General features: G+C 43.2%; 1 protein-coding gene across 2 annotated transcripts; it reads right to left on the reverse strand.

Moving 5' to 3' along the window:
* On the reverse strand, positions 1–14,878 carry coa1 (cytochrome C oxidase assembly factor 1). 2 transcript variants are annotated; one of them, XM_082514070.1, is made up of 5 exons: positions 14,570–14,878; positions 10,011–10,118; positions 1,763–1,914; positions 1,413–1,489; positions 1–570 (listed from the first exon to the last, which is right to left on the reverse strand). In XM_082514070.1, the coding sequence occupies exons 2-5, from the start codon at positions 10,102–10,104 to the stop codon at positions 438–440; spliced, it is 456 nt and encodes a 151-aa protein (XP_082370196.1). In that variant the 5' UTR covers positions 10,105–10,118; positions 14,570–14,878; the 3' UTR covers positions 1–437. The 2 variants fall into 2 exon arrangements, with proteins under 2 accessions (XP_082370196.1, XP_082370195.1); XM_082514069.1 differs by lacking the exon at positions 14,570–14,878 and adding an exon at positions 10,225–10,273.
* Positions 14,879–26,930: the final 12,052 nt, after the last annotated feature.

A 26,930-nucleotide genomic window follows, 5' to 3' on the forward strand; every position in this document is an offset into this window, starting at 1 on the left:
CATGGCAAACATGCCTTCTTTATATCGGTGGTTGTGCGTTCGCTCTACATCTGCACAGGAAGCAGAAGGTTACGGTAAAAGTGAAACCACAGCTTTACGTCCTGTTTTATGAATATCAGACCGTTTCCCCTGAACACATACACACACACATCTGCAAGTCTGTGTGAAAGTCAATTATGTTAGAAACTAATACATTTGTAACATTTATTGATTGGTGCATATTTGTACATTTCTCATGATTTGTGACAGAGGCAGCAGTGAGTGCACAAGTCCACTCAGCTCTGACAGTCTGCAGCAGTCTGCGGCACTGACAGAGCTTTTCTTCTTGATGGTTCCCTTAAAAGAAGACCATACAATGAATGTGGAGTAAATATAGCTCAAAACATCTTCAGCGCCTGCTTCTTCTAGCAGGCATAGTTGTTTGTTCATAAAGCTGGTCAGTGCCAGCGGCCCACGTCTACCCCGTCTGCGTGCCCTGCTGCGTGGCTTTGTGCTGTAGTTGATGGAGGATTCAGCAGGTCAATGGCATTTCCTTCCCTGAGCTTTAGAACTGCTTGCTTCAGATTCCACCTGCAAGGAGTAACGAACGCGTGTGAGGAATAGCGACCATCAAGCTTTCACATCAGTCCCTATGGTTAGCGTTCACATCCTGCTTCATTTGTTTTTGACGGCGGTTAAAACAATTATGGACAGTTTCACAGCAGTCATCATACAGTGTGCTGAAGAGTGTTCGGCTGCAAATACGATTCAAGGCCTAGAAACCCGTAGATGTTGTTTCAGCTTTGTTGTTATTTGTGTGGATGTGTGTTTGTGTGGTTCTTAGTGTTAAAGTTGAAGCCACGCCTGAGACTACTAACACGGTAAAGGGTTGTTAGTCAGTTACAAAGTGAATATAAACTATTCACTGAATGTACCCAAAACACATTACATAAGATTTCTATCAGGACGCACAGCCCTGAAACACACACGGTCTTTACAATATAAAGTGTCCTAAAATGACTAAAAAATGACTACTGTCAATGTGTCAGCTCAACACAACACTCTACAATAAAGCATGTGAAGTGTTACATTATTCTGTGATATTTTCAAAAATAATGATTTTTGCTTTTCTCCATTAGTTATTCATTAATCGAAAATGTAAATACAACTCAAATATCAACGGCACTATATGCATGATATACCACACACACACACACACACACACACACACACACACACACACACACACACACACTAAAATGTAATATGCTGATGACGAATGGCAGCGTCTGCATGTCAGTCATGTTGATGTCAGCCTAACTCTGCTCACCTACTGAGCTAAACTGGCGCCCGTCAGTCACATCACTATGTCAAAATAAACTGAATACAAATTCAGCAGCAGCAGCAGCTCAGTTGTGGCACAACTGTCTCACCTGTTTGTGTTGGGATCCCTCAGTGAAGACGCACACAGATAGCCTCCGGATTTAATCCCTGTCACAGGAATCTTTATCTGCAAAGCAATTTACACTCAGTACTCAATACATTCAGAGTTCTTTGCAATAGGATTGAGTTTGTGATTTACATTTGCTCACTATGTGGATTCTACACCAATTTTCTATACATCTAAATACTTTTAAAAAGCTACTTGTAAGCAAATACTTTAATTATACGCAGAAGGAAAACCAGTTTAGCTGCACATGCAAAACTAGAAAAGAAAGAAGTCAGGGATGACAGCATCGGTTGTCTGTGTTATTGGCACACTTGCCCTCCTAAAGGACAGTACCTGTGCAGTGTGCTTATCTACACGGTTGTATCTGTCAGTCAGATGGATGTTGTGGACCTTTAAAGGTGGCGCCCCCAGGCTTTCCATGGCAACTGGACATGCCTCCAACTCCTGCAAAGCCAGCCTGTGGTAGTCTGACGCAGCAAAGTTCTCTAAGTAGACAGCAGACAGAATGATATATGTGAGTGAACAAAAACAGGAAAGCTAGAAAATAATACAACATTTTAAAGTATGAATGGAAACAGTTACTCTTTTTACTCAAAACTTAAAGTTAAAATAAGCTTTCACAGAACACAAACCAAGAGTTTAGTTTTTAAAAAGGTTCATATGGAGTGAATTTGGCAGGGATGTGATAGGACGAGGAGACAGTTATTCCCTTTTATTCAGAACATAAGCGTCACACTTCTATACTTGTATAGACGTTAGCTGGTTAGAGAATTACGAGGATGTCTGTTCCAGTTTTAGTGAAAGCAATGCTAAACTGGTGGCCAGCGTTAATGACCTGGAAAGCCGACAGAACATGCAGGTCTGGTGGAATCCATCGAAGGTGAGTGCAGAGCCCATCGCTCACCTGTTGCTAAGCCAAACTTAGCTCAGAGACCATGGCCTGTAATCATTCGCCTTTATCGCTATCAGATAAAGGACCTTCTGATCCGCGAGGCTCGGCGGGGAGGGAAGTTGCAATAACATTACCAGCAGAGAGAAGGGATGGCTTTGCTCAGCCGCTGATGCGAGGGATTATGTGGACAACCTATCCACTGTATTTGTATCATCCTGAGCATCCATGTTATGTTATTAACTACCGCAGTCACGTTATCCTTTGCTGCAGTATGCAGGAGGCTAGATGATACCTGGCTGCTATGGTTACGGGAAGACTGTTCAGCAGTGGTTTTAAGTATTTGCTCATGTCAGCACTCTGCATACTTGTATACCGTAATTGTCGGGCTATAAGCCGCTACTTTTTGCACAAGCTTTGAACCCTGCGGCTTTTAGTCAGGTGCGGCTTTTCTATGGATTGTCCGTGATTGTTGTCATATCGTAAGAGGATTTGTTTTGTTTGTTCTGCTGTTGTACGGCACTACGTTGCCTGGCGGAAGGATCGGGGTTCAAGAGTGGTATGTTAGTCACATGTCCGTCCGCCAGGCAACGTAGTGCCGTACGAAGTAGCGCGAAAAACAAACTTCAAAGTAGCGCTACGCGTTCAGCGGGAGGCGTGGATGACGAGCGGCGATAAACTTGCGAAAAGCAAGTTATGCCCAACTCCACCAGTGGATTCTGACAGCGTGGAAAAGTGTGAAAACATCCACGATCACTAACGGATTTCTAAGGGCTGGACTGCTGCATGATGGAGAGGAGGACACCGCCACGGCCCTTCAGAGGGTGTTCGACTCTGACACTGACAACGAGGATTTCTTTGGTTTTGAAAGTGACAACGAAGGAGAGAAGCTGAGAGTGGATGACGAAGCCATCCTGAGCCTGTTCGTATCCGACACTGGAGGAGAGGACTTTGGTGGTTTCAGTGGGCAGGAAGAAGAGAAAGATGGTGAATGACTGACTTTTCTTCTTGTTAAAGCCGTGTCGCTGCACCTGAGCCTAAAAGGTAGTCTGAATCTATTTTTCTGGTGTGCTGTAGGTTACTGTTATGTACTACATGTGCAAATATGTACCCATAACTTGTTTTTCAAAATATTAATAAAAGGGGTGTGTCTCCAAACAGCCATCTCTTTCCTGACAATTCGCTTTGTGCATATTCTCTTACATATGATAAGTCAACATTGAAACACCTGCGGCCTTTAGTCAGGTGCGGCTAATGTATGTACAAAACAGGATTTTCCCCTGATTTTAGCTTGTGCGGCTAATATTCAGGTGCGCTTTGTAGTCCGGGAAATACGGTACATACATGCACGTATTGGTGCCGCTTTTATTTTACTTTTTTCTTTCTCACTTTTCAACATTTGTGTATCTGGTAAGATGTTCTGATGTGGTTGAAGGCACAGCCATATCTGACCAGAAGCTTTAAGGTTTAATTACGAATCTATTCTACAGAATTTTTGTTTTCTCTTTTTGAATAAGGTAGGAAGTGTTTTGGTGAGCTCGCTGCTTTTCCTTTTGGCAGCCGTCATCAGCTGGGGAAAAAGTAGTGGGGGTGGTTATGGAGTAGTGAGTATGGAGGGGTGGGAATGATCTGATTCTAATAGTAACGTTTTAGGAGGCACAGTGGCCTCGGTTGTGTTGGTTTCATTTGTGTTTGCAGGACAACCTTACCCTATTGTACATGCATGGCTCTATCTGTGCACGAATCTCTGTCGAGGTTGGGTAGTGCTGTAGACTCGTTAGGTGGAATATTGAGGTGTAAACCACCCTGCTAAAAGGATGTTCTCACACATCAAACAGTGCAGGGCAGCGGTGGTTTGTTTTATATTGTTTTGTGTTGTTTAAACAGGAAACACACATTTGCAGGTCGGATAGCACCCATCTCACTGGGGGAGGGGCAGCATTTTCACTCCACTCGTCAGGCCAAAGCCAGAGGTGTTTCAGTCGTTACGGATCCAGATGTGTGCTTTGAAAAACATGAGGTCATTTCTGATACGTTAAACTCTCGTGCCAATCATGAATCTTCCCGATGCCCCAAAATACGGAAAACATTAGTGATTTAATTAAACTCTTCTTGCAGACAAGAATTTTCTAAAATTCATGAAAAAACAAATCTGCTTTCCCCCAAACGAATACAACAAATGAGATATTTAGCCTGACGATTTAGGATACACTGAAAGACTTTCTGAGGGGGCAATTCATTTCTTATTCAGCAAACATGAGGAAAAAGGGAGTGACTTGAATTAGCTAACCAAATCAAAGAAATACTTCAGCTATATCCAAGGATTGAAAAAAACACACAATTATATAATAGACGGTAATGCTGCAGACTATGTTTGACATCCTTTCAACACTCAGTTTAATGTCAGCTTCTAAAGTGTAAGAGTTTGTTCTATATGCACAGACAGAGCTGACAGGATGCTATCCAACAGCTGAAGGGTATCCAGGCAAAACTGCATATTCCCAAAAACAGAACGACCAATGGTACCATCACCTCAGATCATGTTAGAGTAACAACACATCCAGGTCTCTCAATTCTCAACTTTATACCTCTGAGCTTCCACAGGAGAAAACTCTGATGGAGAACTTTTTAATTCTTTGAATATCCCACGCTCTCTCCGAAATGTAACCTATAAAAAGGAACCTATAAAACAGGCGGAAGTTAAGATTTCATCAGTCTGGAAAGTCTCCGGGCCAAGATGGATTTCCTGATTTTTTTTTAAAGCATTCTCAGTATTGTTTTCACCTCAACTGTGTGTAGCATTGCCATATTTAAAGGAGTCAGCCAAAGTCCCTTCATCGTTCTATGAAGCATGTATGACTGTTGTTCTAAAGAAAGGTAAAGATCCACTCGAATGCTCATCTTACAGGTCAGTCTCCTTACTCACTGACCAAAGTTTTAGTGCATAGGCTGGAAATCGTTTTACCATCAATCGCATCTGAAGATCAAACCAGCTTTATTAAAAACCAGTATCTGTCATCCGTTTGATATATTATATTCTCCTCGCACGGAGACTCCAGACTGTATCTGCTCCCTGGATACAAAGAAGGCGTTTGATTGTGTGGAGTGCGAGTATCTATTCTCAAGCTTGGGAAAATTCAAGTTTGGACCCAAATTTAATTTTTGGATAAAATTGCCCTAAACCCTCAATCCTTTCAAACTCCCAGCAGTCACAGCTGTTTAACCTCCAAACCCAGCAAGGGTGTCCCCTCAAGTCCGTTACTCTTTGATGTGGATATAGAGCCACTGGCCATGCTACGAGGCTGAGCAGATGTCTCTGGGAAGTGGAGGAGAGGAGTCATGCATAAAGTATCCCTGTATGTAGAGGATCACCTGGTCTTCTTGTCATGTGAATCTATACATCCTATTTTCTACATTTTTACTCCGTATGTTTGCAGGATGCAAAGTGAACTGAATACACCGTAAACACTGCAACACTTCCACGCCTTTTTCATTTTATTTTTTTACACATGGAGGGGCAAACACCCTTGAGTGAAAAACTCTGGTCTCCACAAGTCTAAGCATAATTTCCAGTATTACTATTGGGCATCTAATATATGCTGGACCAGGTTTTGGTTTAATTTCCAATTCCTGTTAAAGACACATCTGTCTTGGCAATACTTGGATCTCCACTTTCCTTGGCCTCCATCAAGTCATTTGATAATCCAGTGGTGAGGCACACACTCAGATGAAAAAACACCGGTGAAACTGACTGTTCTCCTTTGAGTCCAGTCTCACCACATTATGTTTTTCAACCATCCTTAAGCGATTCTGTGTTTCAGGATTGGTGCAGTAGGTGCTTCGTATCTTTCATGAAACTCTCTGAAACATTCAATCTCCTGCACACAAATCTTCTCAGAGAGCTTCAGATCAGACACTTTGTTCAATCTCAGATGTCCTACTTCCAGAGGCTTGAAGACGGCTGATATGTTCCTATATTTGTATCCATCTCAGAAAGGGTTAATATCTGTTATTTATGACACGCTGGGTGTTCCCCTCTTTATTTTTAATTTAAATTTTTTTTTACTATGCAAATGTCTGTCAATGTTCTGCTACTGGAAACTGGATTTTCCAGAGGAAGCTACCCGAGGGATTAATAAAGTTTTATCTAAGTTTTATCTTCTCTACTAAAAGATGTGAACAAAGCATTACAGACAATCCCTACTGCAACCATCTCCAAAACGAATCAGCTGATCTAGACCACAGCAGCAGCGACCGCTGAGGTGCTTGGCTACAAAACGAACAACCACAAGGAGCAGTGCCCCCGTATGTTAGCAGGGAGGGACGTTCTGGGGAAGCACTGAAAGTTGGCTAAGTGTGATCTCTAAGAATCTGCCAAGCAAAGACTCACAGCCTTGGTCACCACTTGATAAGGTTTATCAGACAGAAGGCAAGAGAATAAACTGTACTCTTAGTGGCAGGGGAACAATATGAGAAAAGCCCCACCAAGGCTAGAGATGGAGAAGGGGAGAAGACACAACCTATAACAGCATTGTTCAGTGGCTAGTGGATGTGAGAGCAGACGGAGCAACAGGCTCCAGTAACCATCACAGTGCAGACATCCAGTAGGTCTCCAGTATGAAGAGTTGGACTGAAGCTGGGTAAATTAAGCTCTCTTCCCTTAAACAGCAGGTTAATTGTGCTGAGACCTTCTGTGATCCAACTTCTGTACCCACTTTCTCAAACAGATGGAAGCGGCAAATTTTTCCTGTCCTGTTTCTATTCATGTTTCTATTCATGTTTCTATTCATGTTTGTTCCAGGAATGGTCGATTAAATGCTGTCTGAGCATCCAAGCTCCATTGCAGGTGTTCTGTGTCTTGCTGCTATTGCACACGGCTACAATGGAGGACATCGAGGCAACGGTATAGCTGGCCCTATTCCAGGAAGTAGGCTCAGCTAAAACTCTGAATTTGTTAAGTCTGTGATAGGGGCTAAGTCAGTTACCAGGGCAACAGAGTCTGAAGTAAACATGCTGGCTGGCAGGTTTTCTTCATCAAGCAACTTCTCCCCACCTGCTGACACTCAGATTCATTCTCTCATTCATAGATTTGCTATCAAATCACGTAGCAGAGCAAGAGAAGTTTTTCCAATCAATGAAATCCCAGTTAATCGTTACTTTGCTATTTTTTGTACTTAACATGAACTCTTATTATAATTACATCACAGATCTATTAACTTTAATAAGCAGTCACACTGATGGAAAAACCTTTGGCCCAACTGGAACTGGGAAACGAGGTCTTGTCTGGGTTAATCTCACCGTCATTAAACTGTGGCTGAATTTCACTTTCTGGTCCTTTAAGGTCGCAGCTGAATAATCCAATTTTAAATCAAATGTTCTACTTACTGTGATCAAAGTCCAAGCAGGCTGAATGATGAGTGTGTAAATTATAATAAAATGATATATCGTGGTCACCACTGACATGGAATAAAAATGGAGGCTCTGCTCTTTATTTAATCGTTACCATGGTGAACGGCGGTATTGAGGTTCTACTGACGATTGCTTTCTTTCTCTACTCACGCGTGCACTTAACTCCGGGTGAAAATACTCAGAGTTAATTAACTCTGATCAGCTGCAGCACTGGAACAGGAAACAGGACGTTTCGTCACTCATCAAGACACTGCCATAACAGTTTGTGCCTCAGTGAGTGGCTCTTTGGTTTACACGGTGAGTAAGTTTTATTTATATCACCTTTCAAAATGCAAATCACAAGGAGCTTCAAATCAAATAAAAACCATCTAAGAGGGAAATAAAATAAAATGCTGCCCAAATGACAGTTTAACAAAGCTAGTCCCATAAAAGTAGACCTATCAGACTGACCATGGCTCTCCAAGGTAATGAGGTAGTGCAGATACGAGTGGGCAGAGGTGACTACCTTCAGAGGGCTGCAGATACAACAGGGAAGATGCAAGTGCAAGGAAAAGGGCGAGGGGCAACACTGCACAGTAATAACAGGCCAGACAAGTGGGACTCAAAGCCAAGGTTTCAAACCACAGCGCAAGACAGAAGGCAGGAAGTGGAGGCAGGCGAACCAACGGTGCAAAGTAGTCCCTCTGAAGGCAGCAGCACGTTGTGCACCAACAAACGCTAAAGTGAGCAGAAAATAGAGAAAGGAAAGAACCAGAGTGGACACAGGCAATCAAGTCACCGAGAGAAAGGGAAGTGACTGCAACTGCAAGATCTGGAGAACGACCTCAGCATCATTCTGAAGCATTCAGTGCATGGCCAGGTCGAAGCTAAGCTTAACTTCATGGACGACATGTGCGGAGAAGAAGGGTCGTCCAGGGCTGGAAGGAAAGAGGGAGACAGATCAAGCAAATGATGGTGAGGCTGGCAAGAAAAGCGATGAAGGGGCAGAGATCCAGCTCTGAAATTGCTACGATTCTCTTTGTTGATGTGGGAGGAGGGTTTGAGGTTGGCAATGAGAGGAAGCAATCCAAGTACTCGACCTGGCAGCTGAGTCTCGGGAGGCTGACTGAAATGCTGTAATATGCTCACTGGAAGTCAGGTATCAGGGCTTTGTTGGCTCCTCAACTTCACTCCTCCTCTGCAGTCTACGCTGCACGGGAGCAGCGCTGATGCCAGCCACCAGAAAACTGGCAGCAGAAGCATAAAGCCAGCATGTGGTTGTGATTACAGAGATCGCACAAGGTCTGGGGGCTAAACAACAGGGGATAAACATCCTTGGCTGGTGGTCCTCAGCTGATGCCACCCATAGATGTTTACTGTGGCTCCCCCAGGCAAAGGCCTTCAAGGGGCACCTGAGCTAAAGGGCATCATTAAAGGTGGGTGAGGCAGAAATGCCTGGCAGGATTTCCACCATCCTGCGTAGTGATGTGAGCTTTTAGCTGCTTTTTGAATGACAATGTGCTCAGATTGTGGAGTTTCTAGAAGAGGACACCACAACTGCAAAGTCGTGTTGTCAGCTGTCGAGGTAGAAGAGGGTCAGATATTAGAGCAAGAAGGGTTAGGCTTTATCATTCACTCACTGCACACATAACGTGCAAAATGTTTACAATTAGTAAAAGTACATTATCATGCACCTCTCTTTTATCATTTCTTTTAACCTCCTAGGACCTGCGTCCACATATGTGGACGTCACATTTTGGGTTATTTAGACCAAAATACTCAATTTTGCTCTATAAGGGCCTGATATCCACTAACAAGGACGTTATCCTGCTACTGTTCTTTCAAAATTTTAAACAAATATCCTCATATGTGGCTCTTATTTTTCTTAAAAACAAAAAGATAAAAAAATAATCTGGTAATAGTTTGTTTTTACATTCATCAGGTCCCAATCAGCCCAAATATCAAAGAGATTAAAAATGCTGCTGTGGAAGAGTTCAGGTCTTAGGAGGTTAAACCCAACTTAAATTATGTTAAACCACCAAAACAGGTGATGACATTCAAACAGTAATTAGATCACCATGTTTTTGAACATGTGCAACAAACCACAGAGTGGTGCTAAATCCTGAAGCCAGCCCAGGTCAGCTGGAGCTGAAAACCTGAAGAATTCACTCTCAGGAGTGCAGCTGAAGTTAACGTCAAGTTGAATTTTTCTACACTCTCAAATGACACATTTCTGAGCGCGACAGTACATGATCGAAGCTGCTGAAATGAAAAGTTTCACTAACTGTAAGCTTTTGTACTCACTCTGTAGCAGGTAGTACATTGTGCCGATCCCTGCACCCGTCAGCACGGTGGTGAAGATGGTGAGCTGCTGCAGGTGACTGTTGGAAATCCTCATGCTTGCTTTCTTTCCTGAAAATAATGACGAGGATCTGGTCAGTATACAGAGAGCGTCTGTGTTTTAATAAGGAAGTATTCATGGTTTGCCATGAATTCTGTGGTAACTACAGGACACAACCTAAAAGCTTCTGAGAGGCTTCAGTCTTACACATTTCCAATTTTCTGAAAGAGAAAAAACACGTTTTGTCATTTTTAATAGCAAAACATATGGTGACCCCCTGACCCCCTCTCCTACACACATACAGTTGAACAAGTACTATTAATATCACCGCCTACATCCATGAGACAGCTCAGCTAATGATGGTAAAGGTTGCCAACACAGGCAAAGACACATACATGCACATTCTGTGAATGCATCCAAGTCTGGTTTCCCTTATTTTCAGTCATATGTATCCTGTGTTTATGGTGGCTGCTAAGATTGAACATGTCCAAACCTAGCACAGGTAATCCATATGAGCACAGCGATGTGTGCTTAGCCCCTCCTATATTCCCTGTTCATACACAACTGTGTGGCTAAACATGAGTCCAACACCATCATTAAGTTTGCGGATGACACAACCATCAAAGGCCTCATCACAGACAACGATGACTCTACTTCCTGAGGAGGCTGAGGACGTTTGGCATGAACGCCAACATCCCCTCAAACCTCTACAGGTGTGCGATCGAGAGCTTGCTGACGAGCTGCATCACAGTCTGGTACAAAGCTGCTGTGCCAGCAGCCGGAAATCACTCCGGAGGGTGAAAGCAGCAGAGCACATCACTGGCATGAGGCTTCCTGCCATTCGGGACATTTATCTCCAGCGATGCCTCCGTAAAGCACACAGCATCACCAAGGACCACAGCCACCCAGCACATCAGCTCTTCTCTTTGTTACCATCTGGCAGACGTTACAGGTTCTGTCTGCTCGGACTACAAGACTCAAAAACAGATTTTACCACCAAGTCGACACCTCAACCACAACACTTCACAGGATGCACACAGCTGTCCTGCAGTTTCTCAGGTACACAATACACTCTGCACTGGTCACCCCATTCTTATTTTTTTGTTAGTATTTAAATAAAAATAAAAACCCTTCCTCTTACTGACCCTTAACCCTTACTGTCCTGCTGAGTGACTGTCTTCTGCTCGTCAAATACATTTTGACCCTGTGCTAACGTGCACATGACAAATATAACTGAAGCTAATGAGCCAAAATGTTAGGCTCAGCCTGGCAGTTTTATATCAGCGCAAGTGGCTCCTCAGACTGAGGAAGAAATCAATGGCTGCACCTCTATAATAGGGAAGTTTAACTGCAGCTGAGAGTCTCTGTTTAGCTGACATGCAGAGGCCTTAGAGCAGGGGTGTCAAACTCAAACACACAGTGGGCCAAAATTCAAAACTGGAACAAAGTCGCGGGCTAACGTTAATATTTATTGAAATATATTTATTCCTCCAGATATAAGAATGAATCTTTTCTTATGGACTCAAACACGTTGTGCTGAAAAACTGAATATGGAACAAGCAAAGCTTAATACTAAACAATATATATATTAGCTGTATGATACCAGTAGGCCAGCTCTGATAATAACTTGGTATGGCTTCGCAGGCCAAATGTAATTAGGCTGCGGGCCAGAGTTTGACACCTATGCCTTAGAAGGTTCAACTCATCACGAGTTTTTCACAAGACAAACTATCTACATAAGAAACAAGTAAACAAGTATAGTTAAGTACACGGGGTTTTGAAAAGTAACACTTTTCTTTCTTAAATATCATTTTGCTTCTTGAGGAAGGGAAACCAGGAGAGGGCTGAGGTGTGCCGAATGAAAGAAAACTGGACTGACTGAGTGGTTCGTTTAAAAGTGACATTTTTGGTTCTGATTGTTGTCAGTATGTCAGCAGAGCAGGGAGATCTGCTGACATACTGATGATTTTTGTTAGAGAGACTTCTGGATGTTATTCAGGATGTCGCCATAGACAAAATTGAACATGCTCCTCTAAGATCCATAAAATGACATGTGGTGTGCCTCAAGGGTCGGTTCTAGGCCCTGTACTTTTTAATTTGTATATGTTGCCTCTCGGCGGTGTCATCAGGAGGCATGGAGTGAACGTCCACAGTTACGCTGATGACACTCAGCTGTACATCTCCGTGTCTCCTGATGACACCAGACCAATGGATGCCCTTTTTAACTGTGTCTTGAATATAAGATCTGGATGGCAGAAAACTTTTTACAGCTTAACCAGGACAAAACTGAAGTTTTAATTGTTGGTCCTGAGGCTCAGAGAGAGAAACTCTTGTCTAAATTAGAGGCATTTTCACTATGTCCTTCGCTACAAGTGAAAAACCTGGGTGTTATTTTTGACTCTGAGCTTGGTTTTATCCCACATGTTAAACATGTAACTAAAATTGGATTTTATCATCTAAAAAATATAGCCAGAGTCGCCCTATTCTCTCTCGGGCCAACACGGAGATGCTGATGCATGCTTTTATTACCAGTCGCATTGATTACTGTAATGCCCTGCTCTCTGGTCTTCCTAAGAAGAATATTTCAACTTTACAACTCTTGCAAAACTCGGCAGCTCGTGTGCTGACGAAGACCAGAGGGCGGGCCCACATTACACCGGTTTTAGAATCGCTGCACTGGCTCCCCGTGTGTTTCAGGATCGATTTTAAAGTTCTTTTATTGGTTTTTAAATGTCTTAATGGTCTTGGGCCTTCTTATCTCTCAGATCTGCTTTTACCATACGAACCCTCGCGGACCCTGAGGTCCTCTGGTACTGGCCTTTTGATTGTCCCTAAAGTCAGGACACATACTCACGGAGAGGCAGCTTTTCAGTGGTATGGTCCTCGTCTGTGGAACAGCCTGCCGGAGGAGCTCAGGGCCGCAGAGAACGTACATGTTTTTAAGAACAGGCTCAAGACCCACCTTTTTAATTTAGCTTTTACTTAGCGTTTATTTATTTTTTATGCTTATTTATTCTATCCTGTTATTCTATTATTAATTTAGGATTTACCTAATATTTCTTGATTTTATTCTTATTCATTTTTTAATCTTCTTACTCTATTTATATTTATATTTATATTGTATCCTGTTCTTATTTATTTTATCATTTTACCCTGTATATATCGTATTGCGTCATATCTCCAGTGTTTCCTCGGAGGGCGCTCTCTGCACCGGGGCTGTTATTGACCGTGGCTGCTGGGTCTCTGGGGTCCTCTCAGCCTGGTTGGGGGGCTCCTTGGCCTCCCTCCTGCTGTGTGCCCAGCCCGGAGGCTGCGGTCTGTGACCGGCTCCCGGTGCAGACGGCTCCCTGTTATAGTGTTTCCTCACTTGGCTCATGCGAGCCCAGCCCAATTTTTACTCTTTAAGTGTGCGCGTGTGTGTATGTGTGTGTGGGTGGGGGTGGGGGGATATATGTGTATTGAGAGTGTGGGGAGTGAGTTGGAGGGTGGGGTGGGCTGCTTTTAACTATGTAAAGCACTTTGTGCTACATTTTTTCTGTATGAAAAGTGCTTTATAAATAAAGATTGATTGATTGATCTAAACAGTTTCAATCTTATCAACATTGATGTTATTCCCCAGAGGGTCTGCAGATGGAAATTAGCCCAAGGCTATAATCTGGCATATTTACATTTGTTAACATGTTCATTAATATGTATTGCCCCTCTTTCTAAAAATAAATAAATAAATTCTGAATGCAGAAGAGAGCTGTGGGATTTTAATATGACCGGTAACAGCTTCACTGTTGGTCTGGTGTTTTTGGAGAGACGCGCACGCCTTTGGCCTGCAAACATGTGTTGGACGTTACATGTTTGAGCAGACTGTATTAGTACATGTTGAGAGAGCTCATTGGTTTTACCTATTACAGGATGTTTCCTGTATTAAACCTTGTTAATGACACCGTCTTCATAGGCCACCGGTTGGGACTGAACCAGCTGATGCTAATTTGGAAGATTGCTTTGTAATTCCTGACAGGTTTGAGACGGTGTGGTGACTTTTCGCGCCTCCCTTTCTTCGCATGTTCAATACTTTTTCCCTGCGTCGTTTCTCGTTATTGCACAGAATCATCTGCGGTTTGATTTCGTTACATGTGTGGACTGAATGGGTTGCACCAGCATCTGGTCTATCACTGCCTACAGATAGCGTTAGCATTGCACTAACTCAGTGCATGAGTGAAACACGCAGCGCTGCAACAGGTCCGTCAGAATGCAAAGAAAGTGGAAAGGAAAAGATCTAACAGCAGCACCGTCGTGGCTGCGCAGACTGTTGACCGTTGTTGAGAGCAGATAAGCACCGGTGTGAAGTGCACAAGGCAGGCAGACGTGTTCTGTGCATACTGGGTCCCAGCAAGAGTAATGCTGAAACACATGCAGCCGCAAACACCGCGCATTCGCTGCGTGTCAAGGTTGCTCACAATGATATTTAAACAGCTAAGGTGCATCCTTGGAGACAACTATAACACCACACGTCGACACAAACACTCACCTCGCGTTACGGTGGACCACTGTATTCTCTCCACATCCGGTAACGTCACAAAACCCGTAGCCAATCGGTTGTGGGTGCGCTTTATCAAACAGCCGGATGGGCCGGTTGTCGCTTGTTCACGCAGGGGGTGTTTATCGAAATATGATATTAGACCCTGTCGGGCGTGGTTCAGAAAGAAGCTGAAGCTGGAAGCCTTCCTCTACTGCAGTACTACACGGGACCTGTTTATGGTGGTCCATCAGCAGCACGTCTCACAACTAGTGATGGGCAGATGAAGCCCCATGAAGCACTGAAGCTTTTCATCCAATTGGTTCACCCCAACGCGAAGCTTCATGAAGCTTCATTTGCTCTAGCAGGACACCTACTGGACGTAAAAATAATAGCTGGCATGAATTTGAAGAGTGTGGCATTTTGCACACAGCCTGTAAATGTCAACAACAAAAGGAGTGTGTAAAACATGTATATTGTAGTGATGGCAGTATACTGTGTATATTTATAGTGGCAGTATGGGAAATGATTATTTGGAAATGCTTGAAATGGAAACGATCATTTACTGTGAGGTGAGGTGTGGTTGGGGTGTGGACAGTAGTTGTGCTTTTGTAACGTTGAGGTATGGACAGCTACACACTGCCTGTTCACATTTTATTCTGTAAAAACTAAATTTTCACTGCTTTTATGACCTTTTTAGTGGGGAGAACATAGCTAGGATTTAATGATTTAACAAATCTTTTGAATCCTTTGTCCTCCACAATGCTAAATGGCTGTGAGTCCTCAATCACCATGCTGACCAGGTCTTCATCTATTTGAGATTGTTCTCCTGAGGAAAGACAATAAAGATAAAGCACAAATATAAATATCACACACGTAACTTATTACAGTTGTATAATATTGTTATATCATTTAGTAACATTACTGCATCCTATATTATCATTGCATTTGATGGCTCACCTGGTCTTGCTCCACAATCAGTGTTCCCCTTATTCTCATGCAAAGCTCTGTAGTGCCTAAGCATGGATGAGGTGTTGTTGTTATATCCCAGCTCCCTGGCACATAGCAAACACTTCACCTTGTACAAAAGTCAAGACAGCTCAACATAAATTGTATTGCACCATCAGTATCAGGAAAATACATCTTCTGTAGAAATTTACATACCTTGTTGGGAGGAATAAGATCAAAATGTTCCCACACAGGGGAGGACATCCTCCTCTTCTTAGCTGGCTCCATTCTCTCCTGACTTTCTCTCCTCACTCTCATAAACCTCCAAACGGTCTCCAAACTCTCACTAACCGCAACTCTCCATCAAACACCCACATTTTGAATGAAGTCTGAGGGGTTTATATCGCTGTCATATCTCGCGGCAAAGTTTGAACCGCTTCCTGAACCAGTCACGTGGTACAGCCGGGCAGCGAGGCTTCGGACGTCATCATTTTCAGCTCCTCCCATAAATGAAGCAAGCCTCGATACGCGCTTCGCGGAAACGCCCCCTCCATTACTCGACACACGCTCCGAAGCCTCGATACAGAACGTCCCATCACTACTCACCACCATCATACATGCCCTGCATCACCCTCACATGTCACTCCCGACTTCTTCATAGTGATGTGATCGATACTGAAACATCGATTCCTCCCATACCAGTCATTTATGTTCTAGAAGCGATTCTCATATTAAAATATCGATATTTTAGTAATTTAGGGTAAATTACTATATCATTCTGATTCTCTACATTGGAAGGAACTACTTCCTCTCACGTCTTTCATAGTCATGTGTGAAACACGGCTGTATAAATGTGTGGCAGCCCCTGGTGTGCGCACTCACAACAATAGCTGAGCGTAAACGGAGTCATATGTGGACGTATTTTACCTCCACAAACAGCAAAGACGTGGTTTGCGATACATGTGGCAAGACAGTGAGGTGTTGTGGCCACACCCCTAACCTCATCAAGCACCTCAGAGTAAATCATATCACAGAATATGACGAGCGTATGTTGAGGTGAACTGAAGAGGAGGACAGGTGCTGCTAGGGCGAGACAGACGTCTCTCAGGGAGTCCTTTAGTGCTGCAGGCAGGCAAGGTGTTCAAATAGCACAACTTCAGGTTCTTATTTCTATATGTTAATTGTTTATTATTAAGTGATAAGAACAAGTAATCTGATGTCCTATAAGCATTATGAAGCTATAATTTGAGACACAATAAATAAAATAAGTTTTTGTACAAAGTATCGGTATCGGATCAGTATCGTCGATACCACCCTGATTTTTACTTGTATCGGATCGGACAGGAAATCGGTGGCACATCACTGCTTCTTCATGTAGTGCCGCAGCTCCGCTCTCTGTGCTCTATCATCTGATTCATCTGATTTCTTATGGGGTTAAAAAGAAGCCAGTTTAAAATGAAACAAAAAAAAATACTGACATTGAAAAAGAATATTGTAAGTGAAATAAATAAACAGAAAAATTTTGTATTGAAAGTGAAAAAAAATACTCATTGAAACTCTAAATATAGACATTAAAACAAATAATTCCCAACCAAGTCACCCTTTTCTCCACTGCTTGTGTCGCCATCGTGTTCTTTCGATCACTACAGAAAGCTCGTGACCACAGGTGAGGGTAAGGATGCAGACTGGTCTGTAAATTGAGAGCTTAGCTTTCACATCAGCTCTCTCATCACAATGGAACGGTACAGCGTGTAGACCAGTATAATGGATTAGAGTGAAAATGTGCTAGAGACAAATGTGAAGCAGAATTACAGAAACTGAATGAAACTGTTACGAGGGCTGAACCACTGCACCTTAGAAACTTAGCACTGATGTCGGCCCCACCAACCTCCTAAACTAATCCAGCATAGTTCAAAAGTTCACAATGACATTCATATTTACATAAGTTGAAGCTCTAAACAAGTACCCAGTTTTGCTTCTCGGTAAACTATCTGCATTTTGATAACGGATAATGAACATTTCCTGGGGAAATAATTATTCATGTTCCAGATGACTTTGTCTTAATAAATGCTCACCAGTGTTGGTCAAGTTACTAGAAAAAAGTAATCAGTAACTAATTACTACTATGCCATATGTTAAAACAAGATCTAGAGTGTGATTAAAGTGGTGGGTAGGTTCTTTTACAGTTTGAGAGCCAATTGAGTCTAATAACAGATTAAATGCCATGTTGAGGCTGTCATTTTTAGCATCTACATGGATGTTAAAATCACCCACAATAATTATTTTATCTGAGCTCAGAACTAAATTAGATATAAAGTCTGAGAAATCAGACAGAAACTCTGTGTAAGGCCCAGGTGGACGATAGATGATAACCAATAAGACTGGTTTCTGAGTTTCACAGCTGGGGTGGACGAGGTCAGGCTTTCAAATGAATGAAACCTCTGTCTGGGTCTTTGGTTGATTGACAAGCTGAAACTGAAGATTGCTGCAACCCTACTAGGAGGAGGACACACTAGTTTTAACTGTGAAAAACATGACAAACATCTTAATCCTTCTATTAAGAGGATGTCTCAAGCAGGCGTCCACATGTGGACATCGCATTTTGGGTTATTTAGGCCAAAATACACAATTTTGCTCTACAAGGGCCTGATATCCACTTATACATTATACTGCTACTGTTCTATCAAAATTTTAAGCGAATATCCTTATATGTGGCTCTTATTTTTCTTAAAAACAAAAATAAGGTTAAAAAAATCTGGTAATTCTTTGTTTTTACATTCATTGGGCCCCAATATGCCCAAATATCAAAGAGAAATTCAAAATGCATGCCGTGGAAGAGTTCGGGTCTTAGGAGGTTAAAGTTTCTTTGATTCAATGCATGAAGGAATATTTTTTGCAGATAACCAGACTTTCTGATCCGTATGATGGCGCAGAAATCCAGCTGTGATTGTCAACCGTAAAGGTGATGCTGTACAAAAGGGACACATAGCTCCCCTTCAGTAACAGAGAACAGAGGAGGTCGATAGCTGAGTGACTATTCAAGAAGGAACAGTTCATTAGTTGACGATGTCATCAAATTATGGGCATGTTCCACCCAGGCCAGTAGAGAGATTTCATGAGGTGTTGCAGCAAAGACTCCAAATCTTGATTCGCTTCTTCAGTCTGACCGTTTGTTTGAGGAGAGAACCAGAAGAGAAACTGACCTGGGCTCTGATAGTGAAACAGAACTCATTCGATACACTGGATTTGAACGCGGGCCATGCAAACAGAACACATGATCAGGGAGCAACTGGGCCATCTTAATAGCTAAAGGTAACTGACCGTACAATAAAAATGGGCAGCCATGGAGAAGCGGTCAGTAATGGTGAGTATTGTAGTATTACCTGCCAATGGAGGTAGGCATGTAACAAAATCCAGAGCAATGTCTGACCATCCTGGTGTAGGCAGTAGTGTGAATAACCTGGGAGGAGGAGAGCTGAAGGTAAGAAAATCCCAGAAGAGTTTGGGCTTTGTTGAGAAGGTGAGCGATGTTGTTATTGTTTATATTGTGTGCACTTGGTATTTGTTGTCCTTCTGGGTTTGCCGTAGTGGTAGCAGGCTCACGAGATTAAGGAAGTGAGAGCTGTACGTTGGACATGTGTATGGAGTGAGGGGCAATGAAAGAAAACAGTGGCTCGTGAAGCAGTTCGGGAAGATTTTTTTTATTATTAGAGATAAAACGATTACAATTATAGAGGAATCAGAATCATAAGATAAGATAAGATAACCTTTATTAGTCCCATGCGTGGGAAATTTGTTTTGTTACAGCAGTGGACAGTGCAAAGTTACATAGAAAAATTAGAAACAAACAAACAAACAAAACACTGGACTAATATACCAATAAGATAGTGCACACAACTGTACAAAATAGAATAGAATAAAATAAAATACTATATACAATCAGTCCTGAAAAGAAGTTGGGGAACCTGGGAACCATAATCTGCAGCTATGGGGCTGAGCGATTTGGGGTAAAGAACAAGACTCAGAGACAGCAGAAAGGCCCTTTAAACCAGTCAAAGTCGAGGAGACAGCGGAAATTTGACAGATTAATTAAAGAGAGAAGACAGCTGAGGAAGCAGTGGAGGAGGGCATATGAGACAGAAAGGGAGGGACTCACTGCCCTGCAGGAGGAAATAAAGCAACAACTTACCAAGCTGCGAAGAGCAGAACAACTCAGACGACAACGTAAGAGGAAAGGACGGACAAGGACCCTTTTCTACAGCAACCCATACAACTTTGTTAAGGGCCTTTTTGTTGAAGAGAAGAGTGGGTGCCTCCAAATGCCCATAAAAGACCTGGAAAATCACCTGAGGAAAACTTACTCTGAGCATCGGAGGCATGAGCCAGTTATTATTCTGACTGATATGCCACCTATCCAGGCACCTGAACATGAAATGGACATAAGACCACCTACATGGAGTAAAGTGGAGAAGGCAGCGAAGCAGGAAAGAGAAGCATTGGCTCCAGGACCTAATGGCATCTCATATAGGCTCTATGGAAACACCCCATGAGTTCTCAAATACCTGTGGAAGCTGATGAAGGTAGCGTGGCAGAAAGGAGTGATTCCAAAGGCTTGGCGAAGAGCAGGAGGTATTCTGATCCCTAAGGAGAAGAACTCATCCATCAGCCAGTTTTGCCAGATCAGCCTGCTGAACGTAGAGGGAACGATCTTCTTCAGTGTCTTGGCCCAAAGACTATCTACTTTCTTGCAAAGAAACAACTATATTGACACATCAGTGCAGAAGGCCGGCATCCGGGGCTTCTCAGGATGTCTGGAGCATGCCAGCGTCGTCTGGCACCAGATTCAAAGTGCCAAGAAAGAACAAAGGAATCTTCACGTGGTCTTTTTAGACCTTGCCAACGCCTTTGGGTCAGTTCCACACGAAAGAGTGGCCTTCATCTTCCTCCCATTAGGGCCTACATGGATGACATGACCATTATTACAACAACAAAACCATGTACTAGGTGACTGCTACAGAAGCTCTAGAAAAACATGAATGGGCAAGAATGAAGTTTAAGCCAAGTAAATCTGGCAGCATCTCCATCATAAAAGGAAAACTGACAGCCGAGCAATTTCTATATCAGTGGAGAACCAATTCCAACAGTCTTAGAGAAGTCCAGAAAAAGCCTGGGACGGTGGTATAACGCAGACCTCAATGGAGTCTAATAGACTAAGTTTCATCATCCGAGCGACGTACCATGTTCTACCTTCCCCAATAAATCTGCAGCTGTGGTTTGGAAAGGACCCAGCCTGCCCCCTGTGTACAGTCCCAGCAACACTCAAGCACATCTAGCATCTCATCTGTCTAGCCGAGAAAGTTGAGCGCAAAAGAAAATCCATCAACGCTCAACCTTTCACGAGCCAAGAGGAGCATCAGTTTTCAGCAGCATTTGTCCGGGAGGGAGACAAGTCGAGGACGAGCCCTTCAACACCAGATCTTGGCCAGCTGAAGGTTGCCAGGGATTGGCAGATGCAAGCGGACTTGGGTCAGAGGCTAATTTTTCCCACAGAGATCGTAACAACTACTCTGCGACCAGACCTCGTCCTTTGGTCTAACTCCCCAAAACTTGTGTATGTCATTGAGCTGACGGTACCATGGGAGGAAGCAATTGAGTGTAAGAAGCTGCGGTATGCCAACTTGGCAGCTGAAGCAGAGGCTGGAAGATCAAGGTGCGCCCGATGGAAGTGGGGTGCAGGGGCTTTGTTGCCAGTACAACAGCAAAACTGCTTAGAGAGATTGGGATCAGAGGACAGGTGCAACGACAGGCTATAAGAGAACTAGCTAACACTGCTGAGAGGACCAGTCACTGGCTATGGCTAAAAAGGGCTGACCTCACTTGGGCAGCTAAGGCAGTCAGCTAACCGCAAGAGAAAAGAAAATATTATGCTCTTCTCCCCTCTGCTCTTCTTCCCTTTTCTGGGAGGCAGTGGGGAGGTAGAGCGTACAGCCCGATCCGGCGTGGAGGTGTGGGAAGCCAGATCGAGCGCCCTCCTTCCGGCTCTCCTCTCTCCTATCGTGTCCCCTTTGTCTTACTTCTCTCGATCACCTTTTCTGTCCCTTTGAAGAAGTGAGGCTCCATAAATGCTAAAGAGGTAAGTATTATTTCTCAGTTGCAGTGAATAGATAGAAAATAAACTGTAAACAGAAGAAAGGAGAGAAATAACAATTTAACATAAACCAGACACACTCCAGGGCCTGATCAACCCTGGCAGGGCCTCCTTGGATGAGGGTGTCTAGTGATAATGGCCGAAACACCCGATTAATCCAAGGTCCACAACTGATGATGTGTCCCAAATCTTAATATGATAATCTATATCAGATGTCTAATCTCCCCCCCCCCCCCCCCCCCCAAAAAAATAAATGAAAATAAAATAAATTGCAGATTAGCCTGGGTAAAAGACCGAAAGTTGAGGCACACAACGATGTGTGCTGCCTTTAAAGTTTCTGGGCTGCCTTTTCTTATAACAGCCATCCCTCAAGATTCTTGCCATTTAAAGCAATGCAATTATCAGGGACGTATGTCTGTGAAGGTTCTCAGTCATCCAGTCATCCAATTTCTTTGCAAGCTCTTTTGACAATTATCAGGGACAACATCTAGTCCTTTTACTGAATGTACACAACTGTACACAATAGAATAGAATAAAATACAATATACAATCAAATAAAATAGAGTACAAATGCTATATACAATTGAGTATATATGAGAGTTATAAGAAAAATTACCAGTGCAATGGTTTCTGCTGTTTCATTTGGCGTTTCTAACCTAATTAATTTTGTTTGCACGCCACCATTCTTCCAGTCAAAGTATGACTGGGAATATTTTCCCTGTTCCATGGTTACTTAAGTCTGAGAAGTGCCACAGTACTGGATTTCATAAAGAGCTTCAAGAGTGACTTCCACTGAATGTAGCACTATCACTGACAATAGCTTCAGTCTTGGTGCACTACTGAACTTTTTAGCTGTGTTTCTTTAGCAACACACTAGTGCAATCCATGGATCTGTAGCTATCGTGATGCTTCATAGCATGAAATGCCAGTGCGCCTTCTACTGCAGATACAACAGCATCCTTGTTTTTCCCGGGTGTAACAAAGAACTCAGTCAACTTACTAGATGAATTTTCGCCTCGCACAGCCTTTTTGTTTTTCTGTGTCCATGTAAGCAACAAGATCTCCGGCACCTTTGTTAGACACACAAACGTATGTGCCAGCTCTGCACACAGTGCACTACGCCTCCCATTTATTCCGACCACAAATTTCTTTTGCAGTTTGTCTGAAAAGATGCACTTGCGCGTTGGCATCTTTTCAGCGCACAGCTTGCGCTCTGTCCTGTCTGTGAGCGCGGAACAACCACTTACAACACAGCAGTTCAGGGATGACGTTGCACATATGGGCCCTCTGTAGGCCTGTAGGAAAACCCGGACATTTTCATCCATCTCGAAAATCCTCCCGGACGCCCCGGACAGAATGTGAAAAGTGGACATCTTGGGGGAAAAGAGGACGGTTGGTCACCCTACTTTTATCCTACCCTGTAACACCACCAAGACATCGGTTCAGGTATGTGGATGACACCTGGGTGAAAATCAAATCTCCGAACATTACACTGATCACATCAAGTTCACCAGGGAGGGTATGAAAAGATGACAGGCTAGCTTAGACTGAGATTTCCATCAATGCTGGGGGACATTTAAATGTTGATGTTTACTGTAAATCAAACAGAACACATGCACACACTAACAAGAAGCCCAATATCGAAGAAAGGGCTGTGGAGCAGAATAAACACAGTACAGTGTGGTCTTAGATTATAGGAGAGAGCAGAGCTTCACTTGATGGTTGTTGTAGGAGCCATTTGTGTTTGTTACCTCATGTCTGCTGCTAGGGGACGCTTTTTGTTTGTCTGCTGCACTGTTGTGATGTATGTTAAATGATGTTGAATACTAAGAGGAATTGCTGAACAACAAATGCAGCTACTGATGAGCAATAAATGTGTTAAACCGACAAGTTAAGTATGGCTGGAGTTATTGGACTTTCTCAAGCATCATTTGTAACAGTGGCAACCCCACCATCCAACACCTCAGTGGCTTAGGCGCTATGTTTAACCCCCCCCCCCAAAACATTTCTACATTTCTCAAGAGCTTCTGGTTTAGTGAGACCGTGCGGGTGGTTCTACAGGTCTGGATGGTGAATGTTACAGTGTAGGGGAAATGGCAGATTTCAAACAGTTGTATTGACAAGTGAGACTCCAACTGGAAATGCAATTCTTATTCCAATCATTGTTTGGGTTATGAACATTAAACCAAGTGTGATCAAGAACCAGAGGGGAGCTCAGGGCCTCAAATAGGATCAGACTGATTTACTCAGACTGTTTGCCAGACAGAGAGAGAGACAGGTTACGCTTTGTGATTTAATGTCAAAGAACCGTTCCCAGAGACTGGGAACCGGGCATCTTCTCCAGACAGAAGCAGAGAGATGGGCTCGGCCCGGCTGCGTTGGTTATGTTGCACACTTGGACAAAAAGACAATTCCAGGTGTGCATGAGTTTATAATAGTCTCCTTTAATTCTTTCATTCTGCAAACACAGAAGCACAAGCACTTCAGCTCGCAGGCCGTTCGTGCACTGAATGAAACAGGGCTGCTGTGACTAACTCTGAGGTCACCCTAGCTGCCCCCCCAGTACCTGCGTGAGGACCACTCATGGCAATCATACTTAAACTTCTAAAACGTGACAGTAGGATCCCAGTGACCCTCCCAGTAGGGAATCTTTGCATAGTCAGAGGATTCTGTTTTGCTTTGTTGCCAGAAAACCAAAAACTGAGTGAGAAATCCCCCACTTTTCTCTAACTCACCAGTAAAAACTTCAGGTGTGGACGGTAACTTCTCTGGAGTCATCGTCATGCCTGTGCTGAGCTCTGAGGAGGAGGACGAGGAGAGTTAACATAAGGTTCTGAATCAGGTTTTATCATAGCTTTTAGCTGAATGACTGCTGTCCAGAGATAAGTCTGAGCATTTGTTCATGCCTGCTAAGGTGGACTTCATGAACACCAAAATGCAGTTTCAGTGCATTTTATTATTGCAGTGTTGTGATAGTACAGCACCTAGCCTGGACTATTCTTTCAGGTCTTCAATGGCCAACTGGTAGGGGTTTTGGTTCAGTTAATGGGGTAGCCACCCTGCTGAAATCTTGGAAGAACCTGTGGTGAAAGTTAACATCATCAAGAAAAGCCACTGAGCGTTCACAAAACTGGCAGGTCCCTGAAAATGGGGCAGGATAGTTCTGCACTGGGTTAGAATCCAGTCTGGGGCTTCTCTGTGGGGAATGTACATGTTCTCTCTGGGTGCTTCCTCCCACGGTTCAAAGACATATATGGGGTTAGGTTAACTGGTGATTATAAATTGTAAAGTGTAGGTGTGAATGGTTGTCTCTGTTCTTAGCCCTGTGAAGGATTGGTAACCTTTTCTTATCAATAACTAATGCACATTTGAAAACAGAGTTTAAAAATGCATACACATATTCATTTTAAATGCACACAAGCACACAGAGTATGAATGGAAAAACAGTGCTCCTGTGGGTTATCTTTCTCTTCAGGCCAGTGTGCTATCAGCTCAACCTGAGGGCAGTAACTGAGAGACCAGGGTGGCTTTTCTGATAACTGGCTGGCTATATATTTCTCTCACGTCATCTTGGTGGCTGTTTATGTTCCCCCCTCTGCTAACCCCACAGCTGCATGTGACACTATCCACTCTGCCATAGCTCGGCTACAGACTCAGCACCCGAGTGCCTTTATTGTGATCTCGGGTGACTTCAACCATGTATCACTGGACAATACACTACCAACATTCAAACAATATGTGGACTGTCCCACCAGGGGAGAGAAAACTTTAGACTTACTGTATGCTAACGTCAAGGATGCATACAGCTCCTCCTCCCTCCCCCCACTTGGTAGGTCAGATCATAACCTGATTCACCTCACCCCCCGCTATGTGCCAATTGTGAGGAGGGAACCTGTGACCACCAGGACTGTTAGGAGGTGGTCAGAGGAGGCCTTAGCAGAACTACAGGGCTGTTTCGAGGTGACCGACTGGGAAACACTCTGTGAGCCTCACGCCGAGGACATCAATGGGCTTACTGAGTGTATCACAGACTACATAACTTTCTGCACCGACTCCATTGTTCCAGCTCAGACTGTTCATTGTTACCCAAATAACAAGCCGTGGGTGACTAAGGACATCAAAGCCCTCCTCAACAACAAGAAGAGGGCTTTCAGAGGGGGCAACAAAGAGGAGGTGAGGAAGATCCAGGTGTTACTAAAGGACAAGATCAGAGAGGCTAAGGACAATTACAGGAGGAAGCTGGAGTGGAAACTCCAGCAGAACAGCATGAGAGAGGTGTGGAGGGGCATGAAGACCATCACTGGATTCAGGCCAACCAACAGCAGGGGAGCTGAGGGAGGTGAGAATAGAGCCGACGAGTTGAATCTGTTTTTCTATCCGGTTGTTCAGTGATGACGCGACGAATCCGACGAATCCTACTTCCGGGTCTAAACGCTCCTGTGTTCAATATGACACAATGCTGTGTTCCTGGTTGTTTTAACCAATCTGGCTCAAAACAACAGTCTAATCTGTCATTTTACCGGTTTCCTTGTGAAAAGAGAGAGAAGAGGAAGTGGCTGAAGTTGATAAGGTATGTTACAACTCGTAAGTGAATGAATAAATTTGTAAGATAAGAGCTAGTGGGCTCTTACTTTAGTTAGCTAATATAGCTAGTGATGAACAATTAAAACCCGCTACTAAAAGACAAACTGGCTTTTACGAGTAATTGTACTTATATAGACAATGGATTTTATTGTGTTTTTTTTAATACAAAGACGTTGTTGCATTTTTGAAGTCATTTTTATTTCTCCAAGCAAAGATTGAGAGCTAAGGGTCACTTCGCTATATATATGAACCTTAGTTAGCTTTCGACGCTCAGAGGAATAAAAATTACGTCCAAAAAGCGATGTCTATGTAAGAAAATACATTACAATCCCCAGCCTATGTGCCAGTTAATTACCAAAATAAAGACCTAACCAACAAATAGCTAGCAAAGGTTGCCAGTACTTATCTTTCTGGTAAGCTTAAAAGCAAATTAGTACAACGATGTGTAAGAAAAGCATCTGGACTTCTTTAAGTTTTAAGTTTCTTGAAGCTTCTCTCATCTGGATGAAAGAAGCTTCTCTCTATTATTTATCTCTATTTTTTTTTTTTGTATTAATCATAACTAATGGAGGGCTAGCGTATGATCTGAAATTTCTCTCTGTCTTTTTAAACACTTCCACAGACGTGAAAACTTCACCCCAAACTGCAACTCAAGAGTCTGCAGTTGGCACTTCCCTCAAGGAAAAGCTGCGG

Source organism: Aulonocara stuartgranti (genome assembly GCF_965226115.1).
Source record: "Aulonocara stuartgranti genome assembly, chromosome: 18".
Classification (NCBI taxonomy): domain Eukaryota; kingdom Metazoa; phylum Chordata; class Actinopteri; order Cichliformes; family Cichlidae; genus Aulonocara; species Aulonocara stuartgranti.

Coding starts and splice junctions, on each gene's coding strand:
- coa1 (XM_082514069.1), bottom strand. CDS start 10,258: ATGTGTAAGACTGAAGCCTCTCAGAAGCTTTTAG. Junction 10,119..10,224: donor AGCCTCTCAGAAGCTTTTAG/GTTGTGTCCTGT, acceptor CATTATTTTCAG/GAAAGAAAGCAAGCATGAGG. Junction 571..1,412: donor AGGGATCCCAACACAAACAG/GTGAGACAGTTG, acceptor TACTCCTTGCAG/GTGGAATCTGAAGCAAGCAG.